A 19,130-nucleotide genomic window follows, 5' to 3' on the forward strand; every position below is an offset into this window, starting at 1 on the left:
CTTAACTTGATAGCTCTTTGTTAGTCAGTCACACTATCCTTTATTACATTGACATACCTGGGTTCAAACCCATTACCTGTGGCATTGTAGTCAGACAATCTATTCATTGAGCTATCTGCCCTTGCATGGAGAGCTAGACAATTCTAAGGTACTGTAGCTTCATATAGTTAGAAATCTCAGTTTTTATGCAGGATCAAATAGATCAACGAGTTGGGTGTTTGACTGGAATGCAACAAGATATGGGGTTGAATCCTGGATATGACAGTATATTGAAATGTGTTACAGTATGTAATATAGGATATTGTAACTGAATAACAGTGAGCTGAAAATGTGTAAAAGGGAATCACAGCAAGGACTTTCTCTGGGATCAATTTTGTCAGTATTGTCATGCCCTTTTCCCACGAGGCATGCACCTTATGTACCTATTAGGGGGTAGGGGGGGGGGGGGGGGAGGTGCTCCAATTCTCTTTCTGGCACAGGGCACCAAAAAGTCTAGTTACGGCTCTGTCAAACAATATCATCATATTAACATCTGAAACGTAAAAAAAGAACAAATGGTACCGACAACAGATAAGCTCTACATTTTCATTTAAACATAAAACACTTTGTCCATTTTGTATTTATGGTAAAGAACTTGTGTGTAAGAATATAACTGTTTTATAGACACATAACTAAATGTGCTGAATAATACAAAATAAGAGAAGTGTTACTGTGCACTGTGTTAGACAGAAAAACAAAACTTGGCGTACTGTGTGGTTATAGTAGCTGATCAGGGCTGGAGTAAGGAAAAAATGGGCCTGGGGTTGAAATGTTCAAGGGTCTATACTGAGAAGGAGAGGAGCTATGACCAGTGCTGTGTGGGAGTGACAGTGACATGTGGGCATGTACACCCCGACACTATCAGCCCCAATGTATCCCTAAATACATACAAATAGAACATTTGTATAATACTGTATTGTGGGGGGGTGGGGAACTAAAAATATTTTTGTGTAGTGACCTGGAGCTGGCCTTGTAGCTGATATAGTGACAAAAGAGGTGTACAGTGTAAAACAGAGCACAGAAGTACAGTAGCATTATTTTGCACTTATGGAGAATTGTACACATAATTACATGCATTCTGCGCCACACTTACAGCAAATGCATCTCATTTATGTCAAGTCTTCATCATCAGCATACACCTTCTAATGTGTGCTGCACCATAAAAGGATGCAGTTTACCCTGTGTCATCCAGTGCCGTTTCTAGCGGCGGGCGAGCCGTGCAACCGCACGGGGCGCCCGCCGCGGCACTTTGTGACTCCTTGTCTCCTCTCCCCGAGCGCTCCTGCTTGGGGGGCGGAGTTTCACGGAATGACGCGTTTGCGTCGTGACGTCACGACGCAAACGCGTCATTCCGCGAAACTCCGCCCCCCGAGCTGGAGCGCTCGGGGAGAGGAGATAAGGAGATACGCATGGAAGGAGGAGGCGGCCGGCGCGAGGGACGTGAGGCGGCGGGACCGAAGAGCGGGAAGATGTAAGTATCCTCTCTCTCTTTCTCCCTCTTCCTTCCCCCCCACTTGAAACCTGCCTGCATATGGGGTTGCCTGCTGCACTGTATAAAATGGGGACACCTGCATATGGGGTTGCCTGCCGCACTGTATAAAATGGGGACACCTGCATATGGGGTTGCCTGCTGCACTGTATAAAATGGGGACACCTGCCTATGGGGTTGCCTGCTGCACTGTATAAAATGGGGACACCTGCCTATGGGGATGCCTGCCGCACTGTATAAAATGGGGACACCTGCCTATGGGGTTGCCTGCCGCACTGTATAAAATGGGGACACCTGCCTATGGGGTTGCCTGCCGCACTGTATAAAATGGGGACACCAGCCTATGGGGTTGCCTGCCGCACTGTATAAAATGGGGACACCTGCCTATAGGGTTGCCTGCCGCACTGTATAAAATGGGGACACCTGCCTATAGGGTTGCCTGCCGCACTGTGTAAAATGGGGACACCTGCCTGCCGCACTGTGTAAAATGGGGATACCTGCCTGCCGCACTGTGTAAAATGGGGGCACCTGCCTGCGTACTGTGTAAAATGGTGATATCTGCCTGCCGCACTGTGTAAAATGGGGATACCTGCCTACCGTACTGTGTAAAATGGGGATACCTGCCTACCGCACTTTGTGAAATGGGGACACCTGCCTGCCGCACTGTGTAAAATGGGGACACCTGCCTGTCGCGCTGTGTAATATGGGGACACTTGCCTGCTGTAATGTGTAAAAAGGGGACTTTTTTATTTTTATTTTTTTTCCCTGTGGTGGGTGTGATGATATCAGACGAGGCTGCGCCCACTTTAATGAGACCACACCCATTTTAATCAGGCCACACACCCTTGTCGGGAGCGCGCGCGCCTTCGGCGCGCGCATGCTTTTTCTTTTTACGGCTATATGGGGGGGGGGGGGGGCGCATTTTGAAATCTCGCACTGGGAGCCAAATTGTCTAGAAACGGCCCTGGTGTCATCCCTCGCCTTCTAAGCCTGTGATGTCATGTGTGTGGGTGGGGCCATCGGCTCTGGGAGGTAGAACTCTGGCTGGAGCATCTTAAGGATACTCCGGGAAGCTCAATAGGCTGCAAAGTGGTTTTCCTGAGCGTCCCCTGGCAGATCTACAGTAACACTACTGGATGCAGGATGTCATTCCAAGCATCATGAATGGCAAATGCCGGTGCCATGGGGCAATGATAGTGCCACCACCTGGGCCCTCCACCTTGTGTAACAGCACCGCTCACACTCTCCTAGTTTCGGCCCTGCATGTGTATATGCATGTATCTGATTTTACTGTAATTGGCTTGTATTAGACTAGCCCTTCCCTCCCCTGTCCTAGATCTCCAGTTATAGAGAGTATTACTATATGCATCTGTAATCATGAATATACATGTATTTTTCTTTTTGAGCATACACAGAGATATCACCCATAATAAGCAACACAAACTCGTGTAGTACGGGCTTTGTATCAGCTCCTTAGGGGCAGATTTATCAAACCTTCTAAAGAAGGATCTTGGAGGTGTTGCCTCTTTAGAAGCTTTGATAAAAATGTCCATTAGTCTTTAACCACTTGCGGTTGCATCTGATGCGACAAGTCAGAAACACCCAGTGGGCGGCTGCTAGAAGGTAAGCTCAAATGGATCTCCCGGCCCCAGTACATACTTGTTCCCTCCCCCAACAGCCAATCACTGATCACCTTCCACCCACTGGCTGCAGAAAGGATCGGCCACTGGAGCCATGTAAATAAAGCAGCCCCCAGCCTCCCAGTGTACACCCAGCGGATGCAGAGAGGGGCAGCTGATGGGGAAATATAAAGCTGTGATGCCGTGATGGTCTGTTGTATCAAAGTTTAAAAAAATAATAATAATATTTGTTATGAAAATTTGTTTAATAAAGTAGTGTTGGATAGGTTTTAAGTAGATGTTCTTAACCTAATTCAATCATTTGAAAAATAGCAATTTCTGAGTGTTTTTGGAAAAAAATAACAGCCAGTAAAGTGGTTAAAAAAAAAATTACATTACTGCAGAAGGTTGTTCCTTTTTCCCCTTCAAAAAAGTTTGTGTTACTTTTATGTAACACTGAAAAATTAAAATTTTTATTTTGCAGACCTTTTATTTCCATACTGCCAGAAAACAAATAAATACAGCAATAGAATGAAATTACCATTAAGCAGGCAGTAGCATCAGATAATACTTTAATAGGTATCACAAGTTGTGCAGCTCCTGCATAGTTGTTATTCTGAAACAAATAAATATATGTAAGTATGATTAATCCACATGAATAATAAAATATGACCATTTAAATGACACTTGAGGATAAATGCAGATGTGACTTTTGTATAGTATAATCATGCAATACTAGATATACAGAGGATATCTACTGACAGAGAGCGCACTATTATGCCAATATTGTAAGTACATTAATATGTAAAGGAAATTGTGTTATGGTTCATAGAAACTAATTATTTACTTTGCACCAAGAAGGTTCAATTATTTAAGGCAGTTAAGTAAAATCATTGAAAACGTAATGCTTTTATAATTCAAAGTTCAAGCTACAGCAGTACTGGCTAACCTGCGGCTCTCCAGCTGTTGAGAAACTACAAATCCCAACATGTCCTTCCACATTGTTACTTTTAGGTAATGCTAAAACTGTGGCAGGGCATGCTGGGATGTGTAGTTTCACACAACAGCTTGAGCACCACAGGTTGGCCAGTCCTGATCTACTGTATAGCGCCGGATGTAGTGAAGTCCCAGTTGGCCAGAAGTGCGGGTTCCCAGCCGGACTCGGACATTTTTTAAAGTGGCAATCTATAGCAAGGTATGGTTTTGCCTTGTACATGATTGCCACTTTAAAAATATGTCCGAGTTTGGCCGGGAACCCCCACTTCCTGCCAACTCAGACTTCACTACATGCGGCCCATAATCTTAACTAATTGGATAGGCATACGGTAGGATGTTTTTATTGGTCTTGACAATAATATACTCAGGCTGAATTCAATAACAATGTTAAATTAGTTTGTTGTATTCACTTGTAATACATGTCGTGCTTATATAGGAAGATATAATTTTACAGAAGGGGTATGATAACATGAACTGTGTTATCATGCCTCTACCGCTCAGTTTAATAAAACATACTGTAATAACCCCTCCAATTTGTGGCTTGAATCACATTTTCCTATCAGGCATTACCTTCTCCCAAAAGCAAGAATGGAAAACTACACATAGATGACAAGTGATGTTAAGTGGTTGTGTTCAAATTTGTGAGCAGCACAGGGTCTGGAAATTCAATAACTTCTGTATCTGAGTCAAGTTACCCCTGAATCACGAAGGTTCTTACCTGCAGTAATTGACATATATGGTTTTATGGTCATTACCACAATAGATATGTTTTAGTAAAGATGGCTGACAGTGTATCGTTAGGAGGAGGGGTCCTGTGTGCAGTCTTTGTGCATACACATATAGATACTGAAGATGGTGGGTTTGCATAACAAGGACACACAGGGTTACGATTTTGGGGTGTGGTATGGTTGACCGGCGGTCAGCATACCCAGCGGAGGGGGGCGAGTGCAGCAAGCCCCTTGCGGGCTCGGTGGCGAACTCCACGGGTTTTATTCCCACTCTACTGGTGTCATGGACACCTACAAGTGGAAATAGTCCCTGTTGGTTGGCATGCCGACCGTCGGGATTGTGAGAGAGTGGCATGTAGAGGGAGGTTATGTGACCGTCTGTCTCCTGACCACCGGTCAGATGACTACATCCCACGGTTTTGGGAGCAGCTAATCTTCCAAAGGTCACCAGCCTCCCCAAAAAGATAAGAACAAGTATATATAGATAGCACTCACTAACGAAATAAAGATGTACTAAGACTTGGAGAGAGATAAATTGGATGGAGATAAAGTACCAACCAACCAGCTGTCAAAGTCAAAAATTATTGTTATACATATCCCTTGTAATAACCCCTCATGCACATGCACGCTGCTCGTGTACCCAGTCCCCCGTGCGTGCACATATCCGCAAGTTGCGTAAGAAACGCTCCGGCGACTCGTGCGCATGATATGTGTATTTACGGCGGAGTTTGTGAGCGTGTAGCGTGCTATTAAAACATAGCATATTTAACCCAAATAGTGCATTTTGTAGATGTAGTTCCCCTAGACCATGACAGCGAGTAATATTAGTTTAAACAGTTCCTGGACAGAGAGATTCGACTTTGCATAATAGGAAGGGTCAGATAAAGGTTGGAAGGTGATGTCTAGTATCCAGCTGTAGGGTTATTTAAGGGTAACATTCCGGTGTTAGTTAGGAAAGGATCGCTTGCTCCTGCGTATAGTTATGTACAAAAATAGAATATGAACATTAACTGTATTTGCTGTAAATTACACATGCGGCGAGAATCCAGAGGATACCTCCCACCAGAGCAGTTGGGAAAGGACATCGCCTACCTATTCAAATCCACCTATGACCTTTGCTGTAATGTAGAGACATATTCCTGTGTCCAATGAACAATGAGATTACAGTGACCATTGTATTGTGTATGCATGTTGTGTATATAAGGACCATTGTTGCCTGGCCGTTCAGAAGACTCTTACGCTTTCTACCTGATAGCGGAGGACTGGGTCCAGGACGCGCTTGCGAACTATTCCCCACGTATGTATATTCTCTGTAGCCATCATTCTCTATTATTCTGTTTAGATTTCCTTGTTAGCCTGTAGTGTATAACTTGTATCTGTTTACCCCTTTTCTCTGAATAATCCACTGCGGTGTTAGAGCCCAGTGGTTTACCACTAACCGGTGTTGTGTTTTCACTTTCCTGCAAAGGGCTTCCATAGCGTATTAATCGGTATAAGGTGTATAAGCATTGTTAAGGGTTTAAGGTATTACATTGTTGCAGTACTAGGCTGCTAAGGTTTAAAGTATAAGCATATCCTTACATTGTTTCATTACTTAAGGTTTACTGTATATCACTCTGTGTGCGTCCGTGCCGCGTGTACTTTGTACCCACTGCACGGCGTCTGATACGCTAATAGCATATCAATACGGTACTCTGTGCGCAAATAGCGTACTTAGTGAGTAGCGTGAATCTGTGTGCGTACGTTCCGCGTGTGCGTAGCGCCCACGGCACAGCGTCTGATACGCTAAATGCGTATCCATACGGTACTCAGTACGCAAATAGCGTACTTAGTACGTAGTGTGTGTAATAAGTCTAGCGGCCATAGCAGCTCCACGGTAATAGCGAGTCAAGTGATATAGCTTTGTGTTTTAAGATAATATTTGACATTATCAATTGGGGCATTGTCCGGTCCTCCTCATATCAGCAGCCTAGCAGGACAAGGCAGACTTTATCTATCAGCAAAGGGCGGGAAGGTATAAAGGTATCCCCTGTTAGCCTTCTCATGGTCAGGTGGATACACTGGTGCTGATTAGATAAGCGTCTGCTCCGCATGGTTTGTAGGGATGCTGGTGGGATCCGAAAGGTAAGACCGTAAAGCTATTGTTTGTTAAATCTGTTTAATTTCTGTTTGGTGCCAGCTGCGCACGCAACACACGTAACACACGCACACACCTGTATTTTATTTGTATATTTTGCATATCTACTCACTTGTTGCCATTAGCATTGATTATTAGATACATTTTGACCCGTGCTGAGAAATTTGTTGCTATTTAGTTAAAAATATAGAGTAATATTAAAGGGAGTATGTGTAAAACACACACGCAGCCTGGCCTAGTTATAAAGGTTGATACAGAGGAAACTGTGTGTAGTGTTAAGTAAGCGATTATAGTTAAAATATCGCTTACATTTATAGAAGTGTGGGATTTGTAGTACTGCGGATGTACGGCCTTTGTACACGTGTCTCGGACAGCGTGCGGGACTGCGTATGCAACGTTAAGGCCTACGCACGTGGCGTGTTTACGCAACATGCATAACAGTACGACCGCTAAAATACAAATCACACAATAGCATTGTTTTAGTTTAGGCGTGAGACAGTAGCCACGCGATAATAGCACAAATTTGTTCAGTTTCCAATATTTAGTTTAAAAAAAAAAAAAACTTTTTTTTTTCTGTATTACCTCTGGGGAAAGCTATCAGTTAACAGGAAAGGATTTTTCTGATCAGAAAACTATAGAATGTTAGTGTGGGCTGAATAGGGTGTGAATATATTGAACCCCGCTTGGTGGTCTTGGTGATCTTGGTGATGCTTGGTGATCTTGGTGATGCTTGGTGAAGCACGGTCTAGGTGAAAACGTGGTGAGCACGGTCCAGGTGTACACGTGCGATGGAGTGTGATAAAGTTTTCGTGGTATTACGCTCCGGCTGTTTTGGAGCACAGTAGGGAGACTCCAGTGATCCTACCACTTAGAGATAGCAAGTGTCTATAAGCGGTATGATTGGACCGCACGGTTGTATGGGCAACACGTGACGCAACGTGATACGAGGGTTTGCATATTTGTGGGTAAATCTCGTCATCATACGCGTTATAGGAAGCACATGCAAGCGTGATTTGTGTAAAGTAAAGGTTTAGGGAATTTTTGCCAGTCTCTCAGGAAAATCTTGAGAGGTAGGGCCTGCAACGGCTACACGTGTCTGCTAAAGAAGGCGGATCCGTGGTACTCAGAGCAGAAGAAGTTAGTGGAAAAACTTTAAGGATTTCCACCGTAGACTACTGTGTTTGGTGCATTTTAGGAAGTTCTCCCATGTTAAAAAAGGTCCACAGTGCAAGCCAAGTGCACAACACAGGGACTTTCCTCAGCCAGGGTTCAGGCAGAGATGAGACCCAAGGGGTCAGCTCGGTTAGTAATGTGGGGGAAGTATGGTCCCCACACTGAGGCCTTTTGTGATGAATGGACACGAATGACTGTGGGGGATAAAGCACCATTTCCTGGGATCGGAAGTTTTGACTCAGAGGTATTGCATAATTTAAGGAGAAGGATATGTCCAGGGGCGGATCCAGAAAAAAATTACAGGGGGGGCACCATAAGGGGCGTGGCTTCATTGGAATGGGTGTGGCTTCGTTTGAATGGGCGTGGTATTGCAGGAAAAGACTACCTTATACCCCAGTTTTGCAACCTGCACGCCCAGACGTTGGCCACCACAGGAAAGAAAAATAATCCTGATTCATGCCCCTTACATTATTTGTCGTTTTTCCTCCTTATAGTAATGCCCAGTATATTATTATTCCACATACTGCAATGGCCCTTAGACATTATTCCACACACAATAATGCACATGACACAATATGCACACACTGTAATGCCCCAGACACATTATGCCACACACCGTAATGCCTGTGACACATTATGACAGGAATCGCAATGCCCGTTATAGATTATGCTACACACTGCACTGCCCCTGATACATTATAGCACATACAATGTCTGTGACACATTATGCCACACACTGCAATGACCTTGAGACATTATACCACAATGCCCGTGATATAGTATACCATACACCGTAATGCCTGTGACACATACCGCAATGCCCGTTATACCCTATGCCACACACCGCAATGCCCGTTATATATTATGCCACACTGCAATGACCCTGAGACATTATACCACATACCACAATGCCCGTGATATAGTATACCACACACCGTAATGCCTGACACATTATGACACACACCGCAATGTCCATGATACATTATGCCACACACTGCAATGACCCTGAGACATTATACCACATATCACAATGACAGCGATATAGTATACCATACACCGTAATGCCTGTGACACATTATGACACACACCGCAATGTCCGTGATACATTATGCCACACACCGTAATGCCCATTACACATTAAGTCCTACAGTAAGGCTTCTAATTACTTTTCAAATACCTGCTCGTTGTCAGGGGTTTCATGCACTGGGTGTCATGCTCGTTGCCAGGGGTTTCATGCTCTTGGTTCCATGCACGGTGCCAGGGGTTTTCATGCTCAAAGTGTCATGCTCGTTACCAGGGGTTTCATGAACTGGGTGTCATGCTCGTTGCCAGGGGTTTCATGCACTGGGTGTCATGCTCGTTGCCAGGGGTTTCATGCACTGGGTGTCATGCTCGTTGCTAGGAGGTAGTCCTTGTTGCTAGGGCTGTGCTCCCAGTGCCACATATGTCCCCAGTGCCAGATATTCCCCCACGGTGCCAGGTACTCACATGCCCCCAGTGCCAAATATAGCCCCCCCATGTGCCAGGTACACATATACCCCCAGTGCCAGATATTCCCCGACAGTGCCACATATGCCCCCAGTGCCAGATATCCCCCCCCCAGTGCTATATATGCCCCCAGTGCCACATATGCCCCAGTGCCAGATATCCCCCCCCAGTGCCACATATGCCCCCAGTGCCATATATGCCCCCAGTGCCAGATATTCCCCCCAGTGCCATATATGTCCCCAGTGCCAGATATTCTCCCCCCCTCCCTGCCAAATATGCCCCCAGTGCCAGATATTCCCTCCCCAGTGCCATATATGCCCCCAGTGCCAGATATTCCCCCCAGTGCCATATATGTCCCCAGTGCCAGATATTCTCCCCCCCCCTCCCTGCCAAATATGCCCCCAGTGCCAGATATTCCCCCCCAGTGCGTCCCCAACCCCCCCTTCCTCCGCCGCCGCTGCTCCCCCCGCTCCCCTGCTGTTAGGAGGGACACGGAGGGCACAGTGCACGCCTCCCTGTGTCCCTCCTGTGTCTCCGGCGGCCGCGGGTCACTGTAATAAAGGAAGTGCTCACGAACGGCACTTCCTTTATGAGACCAGCGGCCGCCGGAGACCCAGGAGGGACACAGGAGAGGCGCGCACTGTGCCCTCCGTGTCCCTCCTAACAGCAGGGGAGGAAACGAGACCACAGACTGACATGCGGACGCTCGTCCGCATGTCAGTCTGCACTAAAAATGACAGGGGGGGCACGTGCCTTGGTGCCCCCCCCCTAAATCCGCCACTGGATATGTCTGATAAAATCCGGAAAACAAAGGATTAGACATTATGATTGTTTACAGTTATGGCAACAGGAGGGTGATATACAACGGGGATTAGCTCAAACAGCTGGTTCCAACCCTAGCAGGAAACTGATAGCAACCGCACCACCACCGTACATTACAGAAGAGAAAATGGCTACAGAGAATGGCATACTGATATATGATAAGAGTACACTTAATAAATGTATTAATGACAATAAGAGTAAACGTAATAAATGTATTAATGACGATAAGAGTAAAACTGATAAATGTATAAATTCTAACCCGTGCAAGTTGCACCCCATTTTAAACTTCCCTCAAGATAACCAGCAAGAAAGTGAGCCCAGCACGATGTCGGCACTTTCTCTAGCAGCCACTATACAGGACACCAAGGTGGGCACGACCCAATCGGTAAGAGCAGTAGTAAAGCCCCCTAGCGGAGGGTCAGGTGAGGTCGTGTCCACAGGTAAGTACGGTATGGTACATTATGCACAGACAATTGCACCTCACATTGTAGAGTCAACACAAAATGGTGTAATTGAACTAAATCCTGTCAGGGTGATCGCAGTCCCCAATGGGAGGACTGACGCTCAGGGAGTCACTCCCGTCAAGGACATTGCTATGCATTGTCCCGGGTCCCGGGCAGAATTGAGGACAATTATGTCTGAATTTCCCGATCCCAGGAAAGATCTAGCCGCAACTCAGAGGTTCATTAGAGAACTAGGTAACGCCACCGAACCCAATAACAAAGATTGGCGGACAGTGCTACGGGGATGTTTGCCCTCCAATATTGACCCTGTGAAATTCATTGCTGACTGTAAATTAGATGCAGAAGTACCTCTCACTGATGAATACAATCAGGAGAACGTAAAACAGATCAATCTGCAGTTAGGAGTATATTTCCCAACTGTTGTCCAGTGGAATAAAATCTTCTCCATTAGACAAAAAGAAGGTGAAACTGCTTCTGACTATTTCCATCTAGCACTGCAGGAAATGGCTAGATTTACTGGGATCGAAGACATTAAGGATAATGTACATCATAGGGAGGTAGGGGTGTCCGTATAAATGGACGGATTAAAGGAAACGTTGAGAACAAGGGTACAAACCACTCAACCAAGTTGGAGAGGTATCTCGGTGGCTGCGTAAAGAGAGTCCGCTATCGAGCATGACTGTAATATCCAAAGAACCAGGGAAGCACAGGGAGAGCGGTTGATGGTGATGAGCATCCAAGCACTGGAAGAGGCATCAACTCGACAAAAACCCAAGGCTCCTGGCACATGGAGGAAGCCAAGAGTTTGTTATCTGTGTAAAAGGGAAGGGCATTATGCCAGCAACTGTAACAGCACACATAAAGTCAGACCCCCTAGACAAGAACACGAGCAAAGTTATAACACACGTAATTGGGATCAGGGATCATATAGGAAAAATTTTGGGCCACACCCGTAATCTGCAGCCAGTGAAGTTGATTGTTAGCCTAGGTAGTAAACCTGAGGTCACAGTTGATGTAGTTGATAGATCATATCTTGTAAATACAGGGGCGGACAGGTAAACTCTGTGATTTATCTTTAAATGTTTCCTCTTCATCTCTGACGTTCACCGACAGAACTACAGCTCAAACGTCACATATCTGCTCGGTCTTTTCAGAGGTCTGCCCAACCCCAGTATATCTCACCAGCATCATTGTGCCTGGCCATGCACAGAGGGTTGAGAGTGGAAATACTGGTGGAGGAAGACTGTGCAGAGATACCGATAGACATGTTGGTGTGACAGCCTGGTGGTGAACGGAAATCTGACAATTTTTTTCTTTTTATTATTCTCTCTTGTTGTTTTCTCATGTTCTACGGATGGTATTTCACACAACAGTTAAACACATGGTAATGCAAGATTTATGCTCCCTACAGAAAAGTCGCTGACTCGGAAAGAATATCGTATCACTGGAGTGTCCGTTCCGGGAAGACTGAGAGGCAGCACTGTTGAGACGGCATCTGAGCAAGGAGAACAACAAGACTAGAGGTGGTTATCGTACCAGTTTTCTTTCCTTTTTATTATTTTCTTTACCTCCCATTACCACTCTTTCTTTCTCCTCCTGCAAGATGGACTTACCCCAAGAGACTGCGTTCCGGGTTTTCCTGTTGACCCTGTTGTTGACCAGAGCAGTCTATTTCGGTGAGAGTACCAGAGAGGTCGAGAAAGGATCTGGAATGGGTTCTGATGACAAGGACGGATTAGTAGAATTCCAAGAGCAACACATTCACCGAGCAATGGCGAGTATCAGAAAACGATCTGGTAGTCATGACACTAGGAGACATTGTGAAGGGTTATTGGCTGATGAAAATTGTATCTGTAGAAATTGTGAAAACATAGTTGAGGACGGGTGCATCCAGAGATGTCAGTCCAGCCTTAATATCAACATGGACCGTCATCCATTGAGTGACTATCACTCATTAGTGGGTAAGGTATTAAACCAAACAGAATGCTGGGTGTGCTCACAAGTACCTCAAGGTCAGAGCAAGTCAGGACTAGTACCGTACCCTTTAACAATAGATGAGGTACTTGAATTAAGGGGTGGGAGACCGGTGGACAAGAATTTTAATATTTCTAGGCCTCCTAGTTTGAAGCTCCACCAATATCATGTGGATAGGTCCTTAGTATGTTTCAACATTTCCAATTCCCGAAAGCCGGGAAATTGGGAAGTGACATGGAATAACCAAACCATGGCATTTTCACACAGAGCTGACAGAATGCCTGTAGACCCTGAACTTATACGCCAAATAGCCAACAGTGGAAGGTACTTTCGGTACAGGTATACTCTAGGAAGTAGGACCATGCGGGTTGGAGAAGTATCTCCAGGGTACTGTGCGCATATCATACAGCCTGATACGTGTACTGAACAAATGAGAGAGTTAGGGATAGAATTTTTCACCTGGAAGGTTTGCAATATGGTGATGTTATATTCTGTCCCATATGTTCTCCCCGATGATGCATATTTCATATGTGGGAGGAAGGCGTATAAGTGGCTTGCCCCAAACTCAGAGGGATTGTGTTACATTGGAAGAGTGTTGCCAGAAGTAATGACCATTACCCATAATAAGATGAAAGACGTTCACCGCAATGCTCAAGCTCCTTACACTCACACTCACTATGAACACATCGTTAAGAGACACCTTATAGATAGGACAGAGCACGCAGCCTCTGATTTGATCCACGAATCCACCGGGATTCAATTCCTACTCGCGTTAGATATCACCCATACCGCCAGAGGAATTAAAAATTTTAGGTATATTCATGCGCTAGCGAACCTGGTAGACAATATCACCGAGATGTATGATGACACCTTCAGGTATACTGGGAGGGAATTGCAAGCTTACAAAACGGAACTGATCCAGCACAGGATGGTTCTCACTTACATCACAGCGGTGACAGGCGGGTACTGTGTCACCCTAGCAACTCAGTATGGTGTGAAGTGCTGCACGTACATTACAAACAGCACTGATGACCCCACCGAGGTCATAGATCAAAAGATGGACGATATCTTGCAATTGAAGTGGGAGTTCTGAAGGAGACACAACCTTACCCTGACTGCTGTGAGTAATGAATTGACCAGCTGGGTTTCATGGTTGAACCCACGCAATTGGTTCTCAGGTTTAGGAGAATGGGCTCAAAATGTTATCGTGAATGTAGGAAAGTTTCTCCTTTGTATCCTGGGAGTCGTCATAATGATTGGTTTGATATTTAGGTGTGTTCGGATTTTAATGCGGTGCAAGCGCAGTACCAAAGTGATGAGTTTGAGGAGCGAGGGCATTGTTACACAAACTGATTTAATTTATGATCCATCAATTGAGACAATGCTGTGATAAGACGTGATTCCACGTTCCGTTTCTTTCACCCGTTTCTCCTTTGTTTTTCTCCCAAGCAAAAAGACATCCATTCGGAAGAAGACTACAGACTTTGATGGACATTTCTACAGACTTTGATGAACATTTTTAAAAGACTTTGATAGACACTTTAAAGACTTTAAAGACTTTTTATGGACACTTGAAAGACTTTAATTACCACCCACAGCAAGGATACAGCCATCCGGACAAGACTTCAACCGATGCCCAAGGACAATTGCACACATTATTATGTGAATGTATTTGAGACACATGTCTTATCTTCATCTCTACAACCTTCAGGTAGTGGCACACATAGTCGACAGGTGATATAGGTACATATATTAGCATTCACATGTTTTTCCCCCGCCTGCATGTAACATCAACTAAATGGGCACCCCATTTGTTGGAACAAGAAGCCGAAAAGAGCTATGTAGTGTTTGTTGGCCCACTTACAGACTCTTAATACGGGATAAGAAGGATTTAATGTATACTTCGCAATACCTCAAAGCTTATCTAGAACATGTACGGCACGATGATACATGCCCCTCAGACATGAAGTTCATACATACATGCTTTTACTATCCCACTAGGTCATACATTTCCCACCTACTCCTCTCCTCCCACTACCCAATAATTTTTAGGTATTGTATTGTTTTCCTTTTAATCTAACCATCTGTAAAGATTGTAGTGTATATTTTTCTGTTTGGATAGTGGCAGTAATTGTTGACTGCCAAAGGGTGGACTGTCAAAGTCGAAAAATATTGTTAGACATATCCCTTGTACTAACCCCTCATGCACATGCATGCTGCTCGTGCACCCAGTCCCCCGTGCGTGCACATATCCGCAAGTTGCGTAAGAAACGCTCCGGCGACTCGTGCGCATGATATGTGTATTTACGGCGGAGTTTGTGAGCGTGTAGCGTGCTATTAAAACATAGCATATTTAACCCAAATAGTGCATTTTGTAGATGTAGTTCCCCTAGACCATGACAGCGAGTAATATTAGTTTGAACAGTTCCTGGACAGAGAGATTCATCTTTGCATGATAGGAAGGGTCAGATAAACGTTGGAAGGTGATGTCTAGTATCCCACAAAAACAATTGTACAGATGGCGCTTCAGTTCAGAGGTGCTGCAATCTCCCAGCTGGGATGGTTATCAAATTCCCAAGAAAAGTTCAGTCCTAATTCTGTGGTTTTGCTGGGGTGCGCTCCCTGGATCACTACGGGTAATAGTCCTTTGTGTGGAAAGAGAAAAACTCTCCGCACTGGACAATTGATCAGCAGTACTTCCTTGGTACAGTAAAGCACGATGTCCTCAAAGAAAGAAATAATAAATAGTGAAATTCCGTGGAGATCAGTTTGATTATCAAAAAAATTTTAAATCACAAAGAAATATGATGTAAAGGGAATTTTTAATCCGCCTCAGTGTAGCGGACCTACGTACCGAACTTAATGGGGTGTCTTATAGTGCCCACCCAATTACGCTTGTAGTGTCCCTTCCTTTGTCCTGCAGATTCAAATAAGGTTCTTTCCTAGTCCACCTTTATCTCTCCATCCAGATAAAGGGTTTCCATGGGTAGGAAAAGAAAATCAGTACATAGTGAAGTATTGCTTGAGTTCAGGTATAAAATTAGTTTATTCAATAAAGTGCAGAAAAGGTATTAGTTATAAAAACTAGACGTCTAGATCAAAAACAGCTTAAAATCCACCACAGATTAGTGGACCCACGTACCAGAGGTGATGGGGTGTCACAATGGCCCACCCTAACAGCGTTTGCAATGTAGCTCCCCGGGGTATATAGCAGCAATCAGTGTATTCCCTCTGGCTCCAGTAGGTCCCTCCAATCAGTCACCAACGCGTTTCTGCCCTCAGGGGGCCTTTCTCAAGGTGTGTGGTGTATGGTATATGGTGGGTCTATTTAAACCCCACAGTGTGTCCTGATTGGAGGAGCCCTGGCCGGTCAAATAAACTTTAAAAACGAATTAATTTACAATTTTATCTGTGAACTGTTTACAGGTACACTCTCTAAATTGTTCCCTTCAATTGGTGGTGAAAAATTAGTATCAAAAACGGGTTTATTATAGTCTTGGCGTGCGTTCCGCAGCCAGTGGAACGCACGCCGCTTCCTACACTTCCGGGCGCCATCCTCCACTTCCGGGCGCGTGCGTTCCACAGTCCGTGGAACGCACGCCGCTTCCTGTTTGAACCGGAAGTGCCGCGTATAGCGCTGCGGGTCCGTGATCGAGGTCTCAGTGTCCTGGATGCCACAATGATTGGTATTCCAAATACTATCTACACAACAAAGCATGTACAAACATCGAGATAACAAACAAAAAGGCACATTGGAAAACAAAGTCTTATACAAAAAGCATATAAATATATACAAGAATATCCTAAAATATTAAAATATTCAGTTTCATATAAAACACATAAAACAAATATGCACATGGAGAAAGGATATAAAACTCATAAAAAACTCATAAAAACCACTTTAGCTCAAAATCCATATTTAGCCCTTTTGGATTAAGAGTACCCATTTCATAAATAAGTCTCATTTCTGTTTGGGCTAAAATTTCTTCTCCATTGTTCCGTCTCCAATGGTTTTGAACAGTTTTAATCCCTATCACGTTAGTTAAACCCTCACACTTACTATTATGGACTGATTTAAAATGGTTAGAAACAGAGTGGGTGATGAGCCCCTTTTCTATATTTCTAACGTGCTCCGCCCATCTTATTTTTAAGGACCTACTGGTACGTCCAATATATTGTAAGCCGCACTTACATTCCATTAAATATATACAATTCTTCGTGTTGCAAGTTATGAATTCCTTGATGTTATATTTAATTCCAGTGGATACTGAATGATAATATTCAGTTTTTGATGCCTGTGTTGTATGTGTTTGACACATTTTACACAAGCCACACCTATGGAAACCTACGGTCTTTATTCTATTTGATTTTTTAGGAGGAAGGGCACTTTTAACAATCTTCTGTCTCAGGTTCGGAGCCCTGCGGTAAATGAATTTGGGTTGTGGCTTGATCAAGGGTTTTAAAACTGGATCCCTGGATAGCAGGTGCCAATGTTTTCTTATAATTTTTTCCATCTCTCTATATTGGCTATTAAAAGTAGTAATGAAGGGTAGCATGATATCTTCTTCTTCCCTCGGATTTTTCGGTCTCAAAATATCCTCCCTATCCATTCCTGCTATTTCTTCTATGTGTATATCCATGGGTTGTTCCTGATATCCTTTGGTTAGGAATTTCTTTTTCATATCATCTGCCTGTTGTTTATACGTTTCTATTTCCGTACAGTTTCTCCTCATACGTCTAAACTGGCTCTTTGGAATATTCTTAATCCAGTTAGGGTGATGATTACTTCCTGTAGGAATATAGGAGTTGGTATCTGTAGGTTTAAAGAAGGATTTGGTGTACATACATCCCTCTTTTATATATATCGTTAAGTCTAGGAAGTTGATTTCTTCCCTACTTATACTAAAAGTTAGATCAATATTAAAATTGTTAAAATTTAATAGTGTGCAGAATTCATCAAGTGACTCTTTCTCACCTTCCCAAATGAATATTATGTCGTCAATAAACCTATACCAAAGTTTGATATGTTGGAGGAACCTGTTATTGCCCCAAATATGGTCATCCTCCCATAGGCTCATGAAAAGATTAGCGTATGAAGGCGCAAAACGAGTTCCCATCGCAGTCCCTCTTGTTTGTTGGAAAAATTTTCCATTATACCAAAAAAAGTTGTTTTTTAGGATAAAATTAATACCCTCCAATAGGAAGGTGATTTTACTATCGGCATTCACGTTTTTCTCAAGATGGTATTTTACTGCTTGAATGCCTTTTTCGTGTTCTATAATCGTGTAAAGACTCCGTACGTCCGCGGTACAGAGGAAGGAATTTTCATTCCACGTTATTGTTTTCAATTTATTTAGAACATCGGTGGTGTCCTTGATGTGCGATTTAATTTTTAACACCTCAGGTTGCAGGTGGTAATCAATAAAATGGGACAAATTTGATGTCACTGAGTTTGTACCTGCGACTATAGGTCTCCCAGGGGGGTTTTTTATATCCTTGTGTATTTTAGGGAGTACGTAAAATACTGGAAGACTGGGATCCATAATCCTCATATATTTTTCCTCTTTCTCTGTGATGACGTTCTGTTCTTTATACTTGGACAATAGGAGTGCCAAATTCTTCTCTATTCTCTCACTCGGATTCCCTCTTAGTGTCATGTACGTCTCTTTGTCTAGAACAAAAGGTTTGAGTTTGCCTGCACCGCTACAGTTGATTTCTTTAAATCATGTTGAGCCAACAGTATGAGAGTATCATAATTTTAATACAGTGAAGCAAGAGATTTCTATATGTGTTGGCGGTGCGACCCCAGAGGTATTAAATATATTTATAGGAGCAAAAAGCGGTCCTTCCAAAGAGATGGGGAACCAAAGAGAAAAAGCCTCTTTGTGGGTGCACTCTTTCAAAAACAATATATGTATTGTTTGTAAATATTTATTGTATAAAAATTATATACTTTATTTCGACAATTAAAAATGATATGTATAGAAAAAAGGGCAAAAATACCTATTGGTATACCCTATAAGGTACAAAGGTGATTATATTTCATATACTATGCTCCTCCAAAATAGCAAATGTCTCAAAACATTTGAAGTCAGCAAGAATAAGATCCCCTTTCTGGACCTTACTATTTTCCGTGATCAAGACAATATTGTTGGTACGGAATTGTTCAGGAAACCGACAGCTACTAACTCCATACTTCAC

General features: G+C 43.8%; 1 protein-coding gene across 1 annotated transcript in view; it reads right to left on the reverse strand.

The window, feature by feature from the left end:
* The window catches only part of LOC134965289 (uncharacterized), a 213,637-nt gene that overhangs the window by 19,641 nt on the left and 174,866 nt on the right, over positions 1 to 19,130 (reverse strand). Inside the window, exon 7 of the mRNA XM_063941770.1 lies at positions 3,689 to 3,763. Within this exon, the coding sequence (XP_063797840.1) occupies positions 3,689 to 3,763 (75 nt within the window). The remainder of the gene's footprint in view (positions 1 to 3,688; positions 3,764 to 19,130) is intronic.

This window comes from Pseudophryne corroboree, chromosome 10 (genome assembly GCF_028390025.1).
Source record: "Pseudophryne corroboree isolate aPseCor3 chromosome 10, aPseCor3.hap2, whole genome shotgun sequence".
In the NCBI taxonomy this organism is placed as follows: domain Eukaryota; kingdom Metazoa; phylum Chordata; class Amphibia; order Anura; family Myobatrachidae; genus Pseudophryne; species Pseudophryne corroboree.